The 15,422-nt window shown below is 45.3% G+C and overlaps 1 protein-coding gene across 1 annotated transcript in view; it reads left to right on the forward strand.

The window, feature by feature from the left end:
• Positions 1-15,422, forward strand: part of KLHDC4 (kelch domain containing 4) — a 31,803-nt gene that overhangs the window by 4,509 nt on the left and 11,872 nt on the right. The window contains exons 5-7 of the mRNA XM_062631087.1: positions 2,255-2,391; positions 12,437-12,529; positions 13,419-13,578. Of these exons, the coding sequence (XP_062487071.1) occupies positions 2,255-2,391; positions 12,437-12,529; positions 13,419-13,578 (390 nt within the window). The remainder of the gene's footprint in view (positions 1-2,254; positions 2,392-12,436; positions 12,530-13,418; positions 13,579-15,422) is intronic.

Genomic DNA, 15,422 nt, shown 5'->3' on the forward strand with positions numbered 1-15,422 from the left:
TGTGTTTGTTTACTTTATGTGAACACCACATTAGAAACTGGACCAAAGACTTGTATTTTTTGCAGGTCTTTGGCCCTCTCCAGCTGTCTGGTAGATTATCTTACCTGTCGCAGCAAGTGGCTGGGTGACTGGTACACTTCAAAAGCTGCTATACAGGATGCGAATGTTATTGGCTACCCATGGCCAAAGCTCTTTAGAGCTTCCTGGTAAGATCCAACATGCTGGTTAGGTTCATATACCCTTGTTATGCTACACTTAAATGCCAGTCTTGCTCTGAGCTGTGTGTCCTGAAAGGTTCTGACTTGATTTTTGGGGGTGTCTTGTGATGCTTAAAATAAAACTTGATTTTAGAGGCCAGATTCCAAAATGAGACTGTAAATTCAAACACTCCCTAGAGGATACGGAGGTTGCTTTGTGGGTGCGGAGTTGAAAGATGTTTGGCTGGTGTTGGTAGCCAGCAGGTGGCTGTCTAGCAGCTGAATATGAGCTAACCAGGGAGGCTGTGCATCAGGGAGCTGCAGCTGGATTACCACAAAAATCAAATGGAAGTCTTGCTTCAACAATGTGTTTTCTGTCTGATAATTATAGTTGTACAGGAGACAGTTCAGCCTCATTAGTTGACTGGTCTGTTATCTTTCATGCGACTTAATGTGTATTGTGCATGAAGCAAACAGAAGTGTGTCTGTGGGGTTGTAGGAGTATGTTTTCAGTCTTATTTGTCATCTCTGGCCTCAGACGCACAGTTCTGAGTTGAGCTGATGTAATGAAGTCAGTGTAACAGAGCCGAGGCGAGAACCCCTATAGATGGGGGTTGTCAGTTGAGGAGAAGGTTTAGCTATGTAATGAATTTTGAGCCAGCTCTTCAGAAGGTCACATACAAGCATGAGTGGGCTGTTGCATCTGCCTTTCTGTTAAGCTTTCAAATTCTAGATGCCCGTAAAAATCAGGTTTGTATCCCCTTTGTTTAGGTAACTTTCCACAAATCCTGTTTGCAGGCACACCCATATTTTCTCTTGTGTTTAGTCTCTGCATGTATAGGCTGGTTTGTCAAGGTATGGTCATGTATCTGATGCTAAAAATCTTTACTGTTTGCTGGGAAAGGTAGGCGGCCAGTGGAGCCCTTCTGAAGAAAGAGATTGTTATCCCAGTGTTGATCTCTGATAGGTACCCTGGAAAAAACACGTGGAAGAATTTGTTTATAGTGCAAACAACCCAAGAGATCCTCATCAAGGAATAAATTTGCACAGTCACATAGTTTGCTTTTTGGGATTCCTTCTTTCTTCTTTAGTGCTTACACAGATAATTATGAATTAGTTTCTTGCTCTTCCCTCCCTGTTTTTAACTGTCAGCTTGCATTGCAGCATTTGGTGCTGCTCTGCAGAAAAAAATATATTAAAAACCACTTTGATACTCTTTTCTCTGCTGCTTGCCCTAATCAAAGCACTAACAGTCTCCTCTTGTTCAAATGATGCACATTTTCTTCTGTGTTTGTTTTTTGGGGGGCTTTCTGGGGTTGTTCTTTTTTTGGGGGGGGAGGGGAGGTGGGGTGTTTTTTTTTTTTTTGTTTCTTCAGAGGGAACAGTAATGCTTTTCAGGTCTTGAAAAGTGTCAGGTTTGGACTTGTGCTGCACCTTGGCTTCTTTACTATTTGTTGTTTTATAATCTACAAATCTGTAAAGGGCAATTGCGCACTGTTAATGGCCTTTTCCGGAAGACTTTTTCCTGCATTGCTGTGCCTGCCTGGTGCTGGGATATTAGATGTGTCTTGGAGGAAGGAAGTGCCCCTGTTCCTCCCATGCCTCAGAACTCATCACCCACAGTGTGGCTGTTCGTGTGACTAAAGGATGGGTGAAATGTTGCTGAGCCTTAGCTGTGGAGAGGTTTTCTTCTGGTGAGCAGAGAGATTTGAACAATTGTTAAACTAAATTGTTTAGTTTAAACTAAATCCCAAGAAGCTTCCCAGGGAACTTTTAAATTGTGTAACTGAAACTCAAAATGCTAGAAGGTGGGAAGAGCCCAGCTCCTTGGCCAGCTTTCTTTTTGCTATAGGGGCAGTAACAGTGAATAACTTGCATTTAATATTCCTCTTCCTTCAGCCCCAGAGAGCTGCTTCTGTCAACCAAGGCAGCAGCAGCCGCTGCCACTTGTCTGCTCCTTGGTATTTGGAGGCAGCTGTACATTTGACTGATAAAGTACTTCTGTCTCTGGTTTCTGAACCCTTGTCTGATCCAGCTCTTCGTTCTTCTCCTGACAGGCAGCAGTGGTGCCCACAGCCGGCGGGCAGCTGTGGGTGTTTGGCGGGGAGTTTGCATCTCCCAGTGGGGAGCAGTTCTATCATTACAAGGATCTCTGGGTACTGCATTTGGCTACCAAGACCTGGGAGCAGATCAAGTAAGTAATGGGCCATCTTGTCTAGACCATGCTTTTGCCAATAAAGGTTGGAGCAGGTGATCCTTGAGGTCCCTTCCAACCGTGATTCTACAATTCTGTGGTGTGCTCTGAAGTCAGTGGTGTTGACCTCATGAGGAACTGTGCCAGCATGATCTGAGTTTGATTACTGGTATAGTGCTGTGGTTTCCCAGCTGTCTGCTCATCTCCATTCAGTACAGGGATGCCCATCCTAGAAATAAATGGTGGAGAGGACAGCCTCCACTAAGAAATGGAAATGAGAGTTGTGTTCCAAGTCTATTGAGGCCAAAATGATTTTGTTTAATACATGATTTTTTGGAGTATGGGTGTGCTCGGGTGTTTCTTAACTGAAGAAAACAGTATCATGAATAGCACTTTGCCTGTTTTGAAGCAGTACTTGTTGTTCCATCTCCGGGGCTCCTACTGGCTGGGCTGTACAAGACCAGTACAAGGATCTCCCAGTTTTACCATTGCTTGAGAAGACAGCTTATATCTATCCACAGGGCCAACTTCCCTCCTGATAACTGGCACTTGTTGCCTCAATATTCCTTGGGATAAACAAGCCAATCATTCAGACTTGTCTAAGTAAATAGGTGCCAAAAGCCCTGGTAGTTTTTAACAGGAGTTAAGGTGTCTAGTATCTTCTGTGGATCTGGCCTGAAGTCCTCTGCTAACGTTTCCTTAACTTTTGGCTTCCTTGGTTATGTTGCTTTTGTTTGAGAGAAGGTCTGATGGATCATCCAGTAGACTGAGAGGCTGGAGATGTGGCTTTGATTCCCTTGGACATTGGGATTATCTTGACTGTGGGATTAGTCAGAGCCCAGCTTCGAGTGGAACTGAGCTGATCCTTGAGGTTGCACTGGGGAAAGCAGCAGGTTTTGAACACTTGCTCATCTGCTGTTCAACCTGTCAGGCGCCTGGTTATGAGCTCTGTGTACTTCCTTTAGATGGAAAGCTCTAGATCTGCCTAGGTTGATTACTTTTGACCCCACTTACAGAGTGCGGGTGCCTGTTTGTCTGTGTCTCTCTTACACAGTAATTGAGAGGGCGGTTTAAGACTGAGCTGTGCAAAGATGAATACCCTGGCTCTGCCTTGGCACATGCCTGAGGCCACACAGTGAATCATCTTGCCTGTCTTCCTTTCCCCCCTCCTGGCAAAATGGGAGGATTGATATTGCCTCATAAGGGGAAAAATTAGAGGTTTAATTTTACTAATGTTAATGTAGCACTGAAGGGAATCTGGTGTGGAAGGTCCAGGAGGGCATATAGAGCCAAAGTGCTAAAATCTCAAGGAGTCCAAAACAGGCTGTGTTAGAGGATGCTTTGGAGCACAGGATCTTGGCAGCTGACTGCTCTGCAAGAATCCAGGGTAGTCCTTTTGCATGCTCTGGGAGTCTGAGGGAAAACTGTTTGATTCGTAGGCGGCTGGTTCCTGTCCAGCACTGTGGTTCTTGGCTCCAGAGCTGGCAGTGTTAATCTGGTAACAGCTGTAATTTGCCATGTTACAGGAAGCCAGGTTTCCTCTAGTAAGCCCTGCCTGTCTTTGAGAAGTGGGGGTGAGAGAAACCCTCCCAAACAAGGGAGGGCTCTTTAAGAGGTGCAAGGATTAAAAAGACCTGTCACTGTGCAGGCTGATCTGCCTATTGTTTTTAGGCAGAAGCTGACGTAATAACTGTAAATGTGAGTGTACCCCTCCCAGCTCCCCAGAATAACTGCTGAATCCCTTGCTTCATCTCAGCTAAGTGAAGGGGATGAATTCCAAATGCATTATATCCCTACGAGTTTCATATTAGGCAGGGGGGAGGAAGTGATGCTCACTATAGAGTTCCTACTAAGAGAAAGGGTTGACGTTTCAACCAAACTCCTGGTTGAAGAAATTCTCATGAGAGAGCAATGTTAATACCCAGCTGCAGAGAGAGCAAGGGCAGGAGATTGGTTTTTGTGAGCCATGAGAGAATCCAGCTGAGGCTTCATTAGCTCCACCACCGATGGCGCAAATTGTTCTCTCATGGGTTTGCAGATGTGTTGCTGTCGAGCTGATTTAGGGTTTTCCACTCCAAAAACAAATGCTGCAGTACCTGGCCTGCCTGGGAATAGGAACTGAGGTGGTTGTGAGCTCATCCTGCATCTTATCCCACATGGGAGAGCAGCCTGAGGGATGCTGGGTGTAACTTACACTGCAAAAGCTGTATAAGGAGCTGAGCATGAAGCTTGCATGTGCTGCGAGTTGCAGGAGGCCCCCAGCAATCCCAGGACCCAAGTGGACTAAAACCGTGGCATGAGATTTTGTTGTGGTGGCTTGTTGCAGCTAGTGAGGAAGGAGCCAGATTGGCAAGGTGAGCTCCTGGTCCCTCCTATGGAGCAAGTGTTAGGTACCATGCTGTTCAACTCCATCGCCAGGTATTGCTCGTTGAATACCCCTTTGGCTGCCATGCCACAGAGGGAGGATGCATTTGGAGACATTGATGCTTCACTGTTTCTTGGTAGGAAAAAAGTACAGACATTTTCTAAGTGAGCATCGTAAGTTTGATGCCCTGAAGAGATGATCTTTTCTCTCCCTCTGCCCCATGCAGGATCTGCTCCATTTGAGCTTCTTGATGTGTTTGGGTGGATGTCTGTCTTTCAGCCTTGCTGGAATTCTGGAAACGCCTGTGGCCTGGGCCCAGTGTTTGGGTAAAACAAAGTGCATCTCCTCCCCATCCTTGGGCAGAGCTCCAGGAGCTGCATTAATGAAGCATCTGGTGGAGAAGGCTGGGAGGGGATGTCTTTGTTTTAATGCTAACCTGACTGAGAATGAAAATCAGGTTTCTGCTGCTTCTTTGCTTTTCCATGTGGCATCTTGATTACAGTCTGCTTGGAAAGAGGAATAGGAAAAGGCAGAGATAATCGCTGAGGGATTGTATGAGGGATTCTTTTTTCCTGCTTCTTTTAAAACTGATCGTAACACGTGCTGCATTTCAATTCCTTCAGCATTTTGCTTTTCTTGCCAGGAAATCCCATTGCTGCTGTCATTTTTCCACATAGATTTCTCACGTCTGAAAGTCTAGCACTGTTGAAATAGCCATTAACCAGCTGGGATGACTGGTGACAGTGGGGGATCAGCTTTGGGGCTAGTGATGTTGGGAGAGTGAATGTAACTGGGAGAACTAAATGGCAAGGGAAGATTGCATAGGTTTGTTGGGTCATGGTACAACAAGCCCTCACATAGTAGGCCAAGCAGTAATTCCATGTTTCCAAAGTGGTAGCAGCGTTACCTGAATAAATGCCTGGTGATAGACATTTGGGGTAAAGATTAGTATTGAGTAAAGTCAGTTGGATTTGGAAGACATCGTTTTAGTGCAAATAGTAGGATACCATAATTGTTCATTAAGCATTGCCTGGACAAGAGAGACAGTTTCTGTTTCTGTTCCACATGGAAAGAATCACATGTGCCCTTTTTCAGGTGGGTTTGAATGTACTGGTTTGTGTGGATTGAACAGCTAAGATGGCCCTGCTGCAATCCGAACTTGCAGTTTTAGGCAATCTAGTTATTTCAGCTCCCCAGCATAGATTTCAGACAATTATGTTGTCCTTCCTGGCCTGCAGTTCATAGAATCATAGAACAGTTAGGGTTGGAAAGGACCTTAAGATCATCCAGTTCCAACCCACCTGCTGTGGGCAGGGACACCTCACACTAAACCATCTCACCTATGGCTCTGTGTAACCTGGCCTTGAACACTGCCTGGGATGGAGCATTCACAACCTCCCTGGGCAACCCATTCCAGTGCCTCACCACACTTACCGTAAAGAATTTCTTTCTTATATCCAATCTAAACTTCCCCTGTTTAAGTTTTAAGCCGTTACCCCTTGTCGTGTCACTACAGTCCCTAATGAAGAGTCCATCCCCAGCATCCCTATAGGCCCCCTTCAGATACTGGAAGGCTGCTATCAGGTCTCCACACAGCCTTCTCTTCTCCAGACTGAACAGCCCCAACTTTCTCAGCCTATCTTCATACAGGAGGTGCTCCAGTCCCCTGATCATCCTCGTGGCCTCCTCTGGACTTGTTCCAACAGTTCCATGTCCTTTTTACACTGAGGACACCAGAACTGCACACAATGCTCCAGGTGAGGTCTCACGAGAGCAGAGTAGAGGGGCAGGATCACCTCCTTCAACCTGCTGGTCACCCTGCTTTTGATGCAGCCCAGGATACGGTTGCTTTCTGGGCTGCGAACGCATACTGAAGCCGGCTCATGTTCATTTTCTCATCGACCAACACCCCCAAGTCCTTCTCCGCAGGGCTGCTCTGAATCTCTTCTCTGCCCAACCTGTAGCTGTGCCTGGGATTGCTCCGACCCAGGTGTAGGACCTTGCACTTGGCATGGTTAAACTTCATGAGGTTGGCATCAGCCCAGCTCACAAGCGTGTCGAGGTCCCTCTGGATGGCATTCCTTCCCTCCAGGGTATCAACCAAACCACACAGCTCGGTGTCATCGGCAAACTTGCTGAGGGCGCACTCAATCCCACTGTCCATGGCAGCGACAAAGATGTTGAACAAGACCGGTCCCAACCCCGATCCCTGAGGGACACCACTCGTTACTGGTCTCCAGCCGGACACTGAGCCATTGACCACAACTCTTTGCGTGCGGCCATCCAGCCAGTTCTTTATCCACTGAGTGGTCCATCCATCAAATTGATGTCTCTCCAGTTTAGAGACAAGGATGTCATGTGGGACAGTGTCGAATGCTTTGAGTCCAGGTAGATGACATCAGCTGCTCTACCCCTGTCCGTCAGTTCTGTAGCCCCATCATAGAAGGCCACCAAATTGGTCAGGCAGGATTTCCCCTTAGTGAAGCCATGCTGGCTGTCACCAAGCACCTTGTTGATTTTCATGTGCCTTAGCATGCCTTCCAGGAGAATCTGCTCCAAGATGTTGCCAGGCACAGAGGTGGGACTGGTCTGTAATTCCCTGGGTCATCCATTTTCCCCTTCTGGAAAATGGGGGTTACATTTCCCTTTTTCCAGTCGTTGGGAGCTTCACCTGACTGCCATGATTTTTCAAAGATGATGGCCCTCGGCTTTGCAACTTCATTCGCCAGCTCCTTCAGGACCCGCAAATGAACCTCATCAGGTCCCATGGACTTGCGCACATTTAGGTTTCTAAGATGGTCTCGAACCAGTTCCTCTCCTACAGTGGGCCCAAGGTCTTCATTCTCACAGTCCCTGCGTCTGCCTTCCAAGACTTGGGTGGTGTGGTCAGAGCCTTTGCTCTGACTGAGGCAAAGAAGTCATTCAGAACCTCAGCCTTCTCCAAATCCGGGGCAGCCAGTTCTCCCGAGAGCTTCCTGAGGGGGCCTACGTTGTCCCTAGTCTGTTTTTTATTCGCTACGTACCTTAGAATCCCTTCCTGTTATCCTTAACATCCCTAGCCAAGTTTAATTCTAACTGGGCCTTACCTTTCCCAGCCTGGTCCCTAGCTTCCCGGACAACACCCCTGTACTCTTCCCAGGCCGCCTGTCCCTGCTTCCACCTTTTATAAGCCTCTTTTTTCCCTCTAAGTTTCCTCGGCAGCTCCTTATCCATCCAAGGAGGTCTCCTGGCCCTCCTGCTGCACTTCCTTCTAGTTGGGACACAACACTCCTGAGCTTGGAGCAGGTGATCTTTGAATATCAACCAACAGTCCTGGGCCCCGCTGCCCTCTAGGGCTATATCCCATGGAACCTTACTGGGCAGGTTCCTGAAGAGGCCAGAGTCCAGGGCAGTGAGCTTGCTGCACGCTCTTCTCACTGTCCTGAGGATCTCAAATTCGAGTATCTCATGATCGCTGCATCCAAGGCTGCTCTGGAGAGTCACAGATCATTCTGGTGCCATAAGAGGCTTGGCTGTAAAACACTTTTAAAGAGAACACCTTAAATAACTCATCCCTGTATGTAGCATACCTGTGTTGTGCTTGCAAAGGCTGCTGAGGAAGTGGATCTCCATTATCTCAGCACAGAGGTAATGTGGGGCTACATTATCTCACTGCTGCCAGCCTGCTTGACAGAGTTAAACTTTGCTATATTTAGCAACATTTAGCTATATTTACGTGCATTTTTTTGTGCACACACATGCAAATACAACAAATCCTAGCCTGTTAGAGGACTGGCCAGCAACTGACTTCAGCTTACAGAAAGCACCTTATCATGTGTGTGATAGATAAGGTTGTCTCTGCACAAACTCTGCCTTAGAACTAAGCAATGTTTTAACCTAATTGCCTTATTCTTTCTTAGAAGATTAATATCACCTCTGTTGCCCTATGCACTCCCTCAAAGAGAGACGGGGAGCATCATGCTTTGGAGCTATGCTTGGGAACTGTCAGATCCCTCCTCTCTGTGGATCTTTATCTTGCTTTTGAGTCTGTATAGCTCCCTTCTCTTTAATACTGGAATGTTAATGATACTTCCCATAACAGTTTTGTGAGATGTGGTGCTATAAATACTTCAGGGTAGCATTTTGCAAGTGCATGTTTAATGCTGTTTACAAGAGAGAACTGGAACAGTCACTATGCTGCAGGATGCCTTTCAGCATAGGTTTATTTTCTGATTGATGGCTTTTCTTGCTCATATGTTAGGTCACCAGAAAGATTGGGTCCTGTGACACAAAGTAGAAAGGTACCTTGGTGCTTAAAGAAGGGTATTTTTGTTTACCATTGAGTAGGCCTCCTCAGCCCAGAAGGGAGCCTTATGAGCTTTGGTAGATCAGGATCCAAATGTGCAACTGTTGATTGACTTTGCAAGGGATTTGATTTGAGGATTTTGTGCCTTGGGGCAATTGCATATTCACTCATGTACTTCCTAACTGAGTGTGCAGACGTGGGGTTACGCTCTCTGTGTATGCCATTGAGCATTCACAAATACAAGATACAGAACTGAAGTCCTGGCCTTCAGTGGCCTTGAGTACTGAAGAATAAAAGTGCTTTATCCTGAAATGCCCCTTTGATGGGATGTTCTGTGCATCATCGCTTTTATTATTATGGAAAGATTCCAGGATTCATCTGGGCATCCTCTGGATGAAGGAATGAATGAAAAGGTAACTCACTTAGGCAGTCTGTAGCCACTGTGAAATGTAAGTCTTGAATCTGGAGGCTAAATTCAGGTCTGTCATCTTACTGTAAGTCCCAGGGTACCTCCAGAAGCAAAAGCAAATTCCTTATGGAGCAGTTCTGATCAGACTCATGCTGTACATGTGTAGAGCCAGTCCTTATCCAGACTTATATTTTAATCTATTTTTAAAAAAAGTCTGGAGAATTTACAGCTCCCTCCCACATGTCTGCTTTCTGGTGTCAACCCCAGGAAGTAGAGTATTAATCATAAAGTCTGTGAAATCATTTCCAAAATGCTTGTTTTGGACCATGAGCAATGATACAGGTAAAAAGAGACAGTTTACATTTGGGAAATGAGTCTTCAAGCTTGCAGCAAGTGCTTTTTTGAGTGGCAGCGTGGTTACGTGTTCCTGCCTGTCTCCCTTGACTATGCCATTTGGGTTTTCCAGTGTCATGTTTGGAGACTGGGGTCAAAGGACCTTGGGTCTGTGAATAGCTGTATGTAAAAAATACTTTCTAAGAGTAATTGCTGCAAGTTTAGGAGGGCATGTCCTTACATCAAAGACTGTACAGACATTCCTCTATAGGTCATTTCTGCAGTGTGTAACCCTAAGGCCAAGGAAGCTGAGAGGATACAGTGTGCAAGGTGAGGCTTCCATGAACTGTTTTTCAGCATCTGTTCTTGTAGGTTATGTTGCTAGTCTCAAGGAAGGAGAGAACAGTCTTGTGACCGAGAGCAAGTGGTGCAGGTGTCAGTGAGACTTCTCTGAATTCAGATCAGGCTCCAGACTGGATGTTTTTCTTTGTGACTTTGAGGTAATTGTATGCTTGTGGGAACTCATTTATTAAAACACACACATTGATGAATAAACTTTTTATTATTCAGAATTGATTTTTGACTTGGAGGGAACCTGTTTGTGAAGAAAGGCAGAAGGCATTCTCTGAGAAAAGGGATTTTTTAGTGTTAATGTTGATTTTTAATGTTAATGTTGGTTTTTGATGTTAATGTTGATTTTTAATTCCTTCTTTCCTTAAAAAAAACAGTCTTTTGAAAGAGACCATTGTTTGGAATAGTAATTTGGGAGCTTTTTACAGAAAAGAAAATAACAATTTCACATCTTGATGAAATTAATACTAAGGTGCTGTTGTGCAGGGTGATACTTAAAAATCCAGTAAATGCCTAGAAAACCTTACTTGCTGTTACAATAAAAAGTCCAGGCAGTCAATATTTATTCATTCTTACCCAAATGCTGTTCTGCTTGGAGTTTTTCATTACGACTCGTGTGAGATTGTCATTTTTGATGGTGAATAAGGGCCCCCATTTTCCCTCTCCACAAAAGTGTGTCTCTGCACTTTACAGCTACCTGCTGCCAGTTAAAGTGTACCAGTATGTTTGTGGGTTTAGGTTTTGCTGTTGTCTTCAGTGGTGAGCAGGTTTCTTATTTATTTAGGCCCTGATTCTTCAACCACTTAACACATGTTAACACTGCCTATTTGAGCAGTCTTGCTGTGTGCGCTTTATGAGGCTCCTCAGCCTGAGTGAAAATGTGATAGATTGATCGACGGGGGCAGAGAACACACAAAGCAAACCCTGTTTTAGCTGCAGTTTGGCTTAAAGTTGCCTTTGTTTTGAGAGTTCTTGAAGTTGTTTTTGTTCTCTCTCATGTAATGTGCAGTTTGTAGGTGAACATGAGGGAGGGTGCATCTTCATTGCCTCTCAGGAATGTCATTGCCAGCTGCCTAGCTCCGCATGAAACCTTTGGATGTGACAAATGGGGTATTGTTCCTTGTTCCTGGAAATGGAAGTAGCACATTTAACTGAAAGGTCAGGAAGGCTTGAAAGAACAGAACAGAGTAGCTGCCTTTTAGTGTACAAGATAATAACAATGATTTGTTTTGTGGCAATGCCTTTGTTGAGGAAATCATAGAATAGTTAGGGTTGGAAAGGACCTTAAGGTCATCTAGTTCCAACCCCCTGCCATGGGCAAGGGCGCCTCACACTGGACCATGTCACCCACTTCTCTGTCTAAGCTGACCTTAAACACTACCAGGGATGGAGCATTTACCACTTCTTTGGTCAGCCTGTTCCAGTGCCTCACCACCCTCTCAGTAAAGAACTTCTTCCTTATATCTAACCTGAACTTTCCCTGTTTAAGTTTGAACCCATCACCCCTTGTCCTGTCACTACAGTCCCTAATGAAGAGGCACTCTCCAGCATCCTTGTAGTCCCCTTCAGATACTGGAAGGCTGCCCTGAGGTCTCCACGCAGCCTTCTCTTTTCCAGGCTGAACAGCCCCAACTTTCTCAGCCTGTCTCCATACAGGAGGTGCTCCAGTCCCCTGATGATCCTTGTGGCCTCCTCTGGACTTGTTCCAACAGTTCCATGTCCTTCTTATGTTGAGGACACCAGAACTGCACACAGTAATCAAAGTAATTTACAAAGTCTTCTTGCTAGTTTGATACCATCTCATATCTGCAGGTGGGTGAGTGAAGATGTTATGGGTACGTGATTTCCTAAGACATGGAAGGAGAGTGCATGTCTGAGCCATTCTCCTGCTCTTTCTTGGCACTTGGAGAAAACATCTTTGTCTGGAGTTCCTTTCTTGCAGTTTTGGGAGTTAACTGCTATTCATTAAACTATCCTGACAAATTAGCTTCTGAGTCATAGCAGAAAAGACTTCAAGACTTTGGGTGCTGTTAGAGACATGTTGACTTATCACTAGGAATAAAATTGTTATTGCAAAATGCCTGTGTTGCAAATACCAGGAGTTACAGGAAGAGCACACATACTGTTCTGGAGAAAATCATACATATGTATTAAGGCAGCGAGGTTCCCCATGGTTTCCCATTCCAGAAGAACAGAAGCTGAACTCAACCAGCCCAGCTGCTGAAGACTTTAATAAAAATGAACTGACACACTAACAGGAAGGGGAATTTTGCTGATAATGTGGGATTTCTTTGTGTTTCAGGGCATCAGGAGGTCCATCTGGACGGAGTGGACATCGAATGGTTGCTTGCAAAAAACAGCTGATCATCTTTGGAGGTTTCCATGAGAGCGCAAGGTGGGTTATTGCAGGATGGCTCATGGTGTTGAATCCTTTCTAACAAAGACAACAGAATTTCTCCAGTAACAGAAAGCTGGGCTTCAATGGAGGGATTATCCTCAGCAATACTGTTACTGAACTAGACTTTTATTTTAGAAATTCAAGTGATCTTGATTTAAGGTCTTCAAGTGTTTGAGAAATCATTGTACCACTTAGCTAATCACTCAAGTAGCTGCTTATCCTTGTAGCTAAAGCTCAATAGATCACTTTTGGCCTCTGCATCTTGTCAAAGAGCCTTGTCTTCCCAAAACAACTTCAGTAGCTCTCATATTCTATGTGAGGTCACAGCAACACTGTCATGGAGACTGTGAAGAGAGCTGTGCTATGTAGTGTCTCGGAGACAGTAAGCAGCATAAGGGCAGTCCCTGGGAGGACAGTGTAAGCTGAATAAGCCCACTCTAGACTTGACTGTGTCCTTGAGAGTTTAACCTGTGTAGAGCATTTTCCACTAGCAGTAGAAGGGGAACAGGGCATATGTGTATTTTTCCCATCCCCCCATGACAGACATGGCTCTAATCTTTTGATCTTTTGTATTCTGGTTTAAGTTACCTTTGACCGTGTTAACTGGCAAGAGTTGATGAAACCTCTGTTTCTGTAGTAAGGAACGATGGTAGGTAAAAAAGAACCCAGGGAGGTCTTGCTTAAAGGAGCTTTGTCAAATGCAAATTGTTGCACTGAAATAGTAATGTGTAGGTTGCTACGGAAGGAGAAAAGCCGTAAATGGAAGAAGTTGAGTAAGGTGTTGCCCCTCTTCAGAGATTCCTGGTGCTATTTCAGTGATACTTTATCCTGTCCTAAATGAGTGACCATTACAAAAACCTGTGATATGCCAATTTGCTCTCCCTAGAGATTACATCTATTACAATGATGTGTATGCTTTCAACCTGGACTCCTTCACCTGGAGCAAGCTGGCTCCATCTGGAATAGGCCCTACTCCAAGATCTGGGTGTCAGATGGCTACCAATCCTGAGGGCAACATAATCATCTATGGAGGCTACTCCAAACAGGTAGAGAGATTTTTTGGTAAGATGGTGCAATATTTCCTGGATTCTAAACTGAAGAGTTGATGGCGGAGAAGGACTTGGGGTGTTGGTTGGTGAGAAAATGAACATGAGCCGGCAGTGTGCGCTTGCAGCCCAGAAAACCAGCTGAATCCTGGGCTGCATCAAAAGGAGCATGACCAGCAGGTCGAAAGAGGTGATCCTGCCCCTCTACTCTGCTCTTGTGAGACATCACCTGCAGCATTGTGTGCAGTTCTGGTGTCCTCAGCATAAAAAGGACATGGAACTGTTGGAACAAGTCCAGAGGAGGCCACGAGGATGGTCAGGGGACTGGAGCACCTCCTGTATGGAGACAGGCTGAGGAAGTTGGGGCTGTTCAGCCTGGAGAAGGCTGTGTGGAGACCTGATAGCAGCCTTCCAGTATCTGAAGGGGGCCTATAGGGATGCTGGAGAGGGACTCTTCATTAGAGACTGTAGTGATAGGACAAGGGGTAGTGGGTTCAAACTTAAAGGGGAAGTTTAGATTGGATATATGGAGGAAGTTCTTTCCTGTTAGGGTGGTAAGGCACTGGAATTGGTTGCCCAGGGAGGTTGTGAATGCTCCATCCCTGGCAGTGTTCAAGACCAGGTTGGACGAGGCCTTGGGTGATATGATTTAGCATAAGGTGTCCCTGCCCATGGCAGGGGGGTTGGAACTAGATGATCTTAAGGTCCTTTCTAACCCTAACTATTCTATGATTCTATAGAAGAACTAAGCAAATACGCAGTTATGCCCTTGGATTGTTTGTCTACAATGGTTGAGGTTGTCGTGAACCAGTACTGCCACAAAAAGAGGCATCTGGTCTTCTAATTGTGCCTTCTTTCAGGCAGTTGTGTGCTGATTGAGGACCATATCTTCATTAAAAATGGATTCAGTATTTTCCCTGCTAATCTAATCCAATATAAGGAGATGGTATCATAGAGGTAGAAACTGGGAGAAACTACATTTTTTGTCAGTAGTGGTGGTTACTGCCAACTTAAAGCATTCCCAGGTAGAACTCATCTGTATTCCAGCACTTGCAGGTTTTAAGCAGCAGTTGCCAGAAGATTTGTATTTTCTTACATCAGTTGAAGGGTTAAGGGAGAAGCACTAGTTAGCAAACTCAGTAAGCCAAAGAAGACTTCTGATGAGCACCAGGCTTCCTCTCCTCTGCTTCTTGCTTTGTTAATCATGGTAATTTATACTGGGTAGCCCTTTAGACTGTATGTCCTCATTGACCAAGTATCCCTGTCTCCATGCTGGGTAGGAGGAAGTGAATATTTCACTGAGCAAAAGGCTTCTGCAAAAGCTTTAATGTTGCAAGTGCAGACAGAAGACCCAGATCCCGCTGCTACTGTCTCAGTGGAAAGGCATTGCTTCCAGCAGCGTGGTGCTGGAGGAGGAAGACATGTTGTTCTTCTGATGTGAATAAATGAACAAAGAAAAGCGGGGAAAGGGAAGAGAAGGTAGTCTGTCTATATATTTAGAAGCATTTGTGCCTCCTCATGGCCTGTGCTTGGGGCTCCATCTCGTCAGATGTTCATTTGATTAAATAGCAGTAACAATACAGAAGCATTTTCTACCCCAAAAGGCTTTGTCCTCTTCCTTTCGCTGTCCTGTTCTCTCACTATTGAGGGTGGGAAGGAAGCATGAGCCTGCCTGCGTTACTAGATGTGGATTTCTTATGGCTACTGAAAGCAGCTGGGTTTCAAGTGCACATTGAGCCCCATGGAAATATGAAAGTTGATGCATGTTTGCATTTGGTTCTGTTCCACTTAACAAGGGTGAGCTCTGCTGCACTGCTCTGGGTTGTGTCAAGCTAATAAATAAG

This window comes from Pezoporus occidentalis, unplaced genomic scaffold (genome assembly GCF_034315485.1).
Source record: "Pezoporus occidentalis ecotype Australia unplaced genomic scaffold, CSIRO_AGI_Poc_V1 ctg367, whole genome shotgun sequence".
Taxonomy (NCBI): domain Eukaryota; kingdom Metazoa; phylum Chordata; class Aves; order Psittaciformes; family Psittacidae; genus Pezoporus; species Pezoporus occidentalis.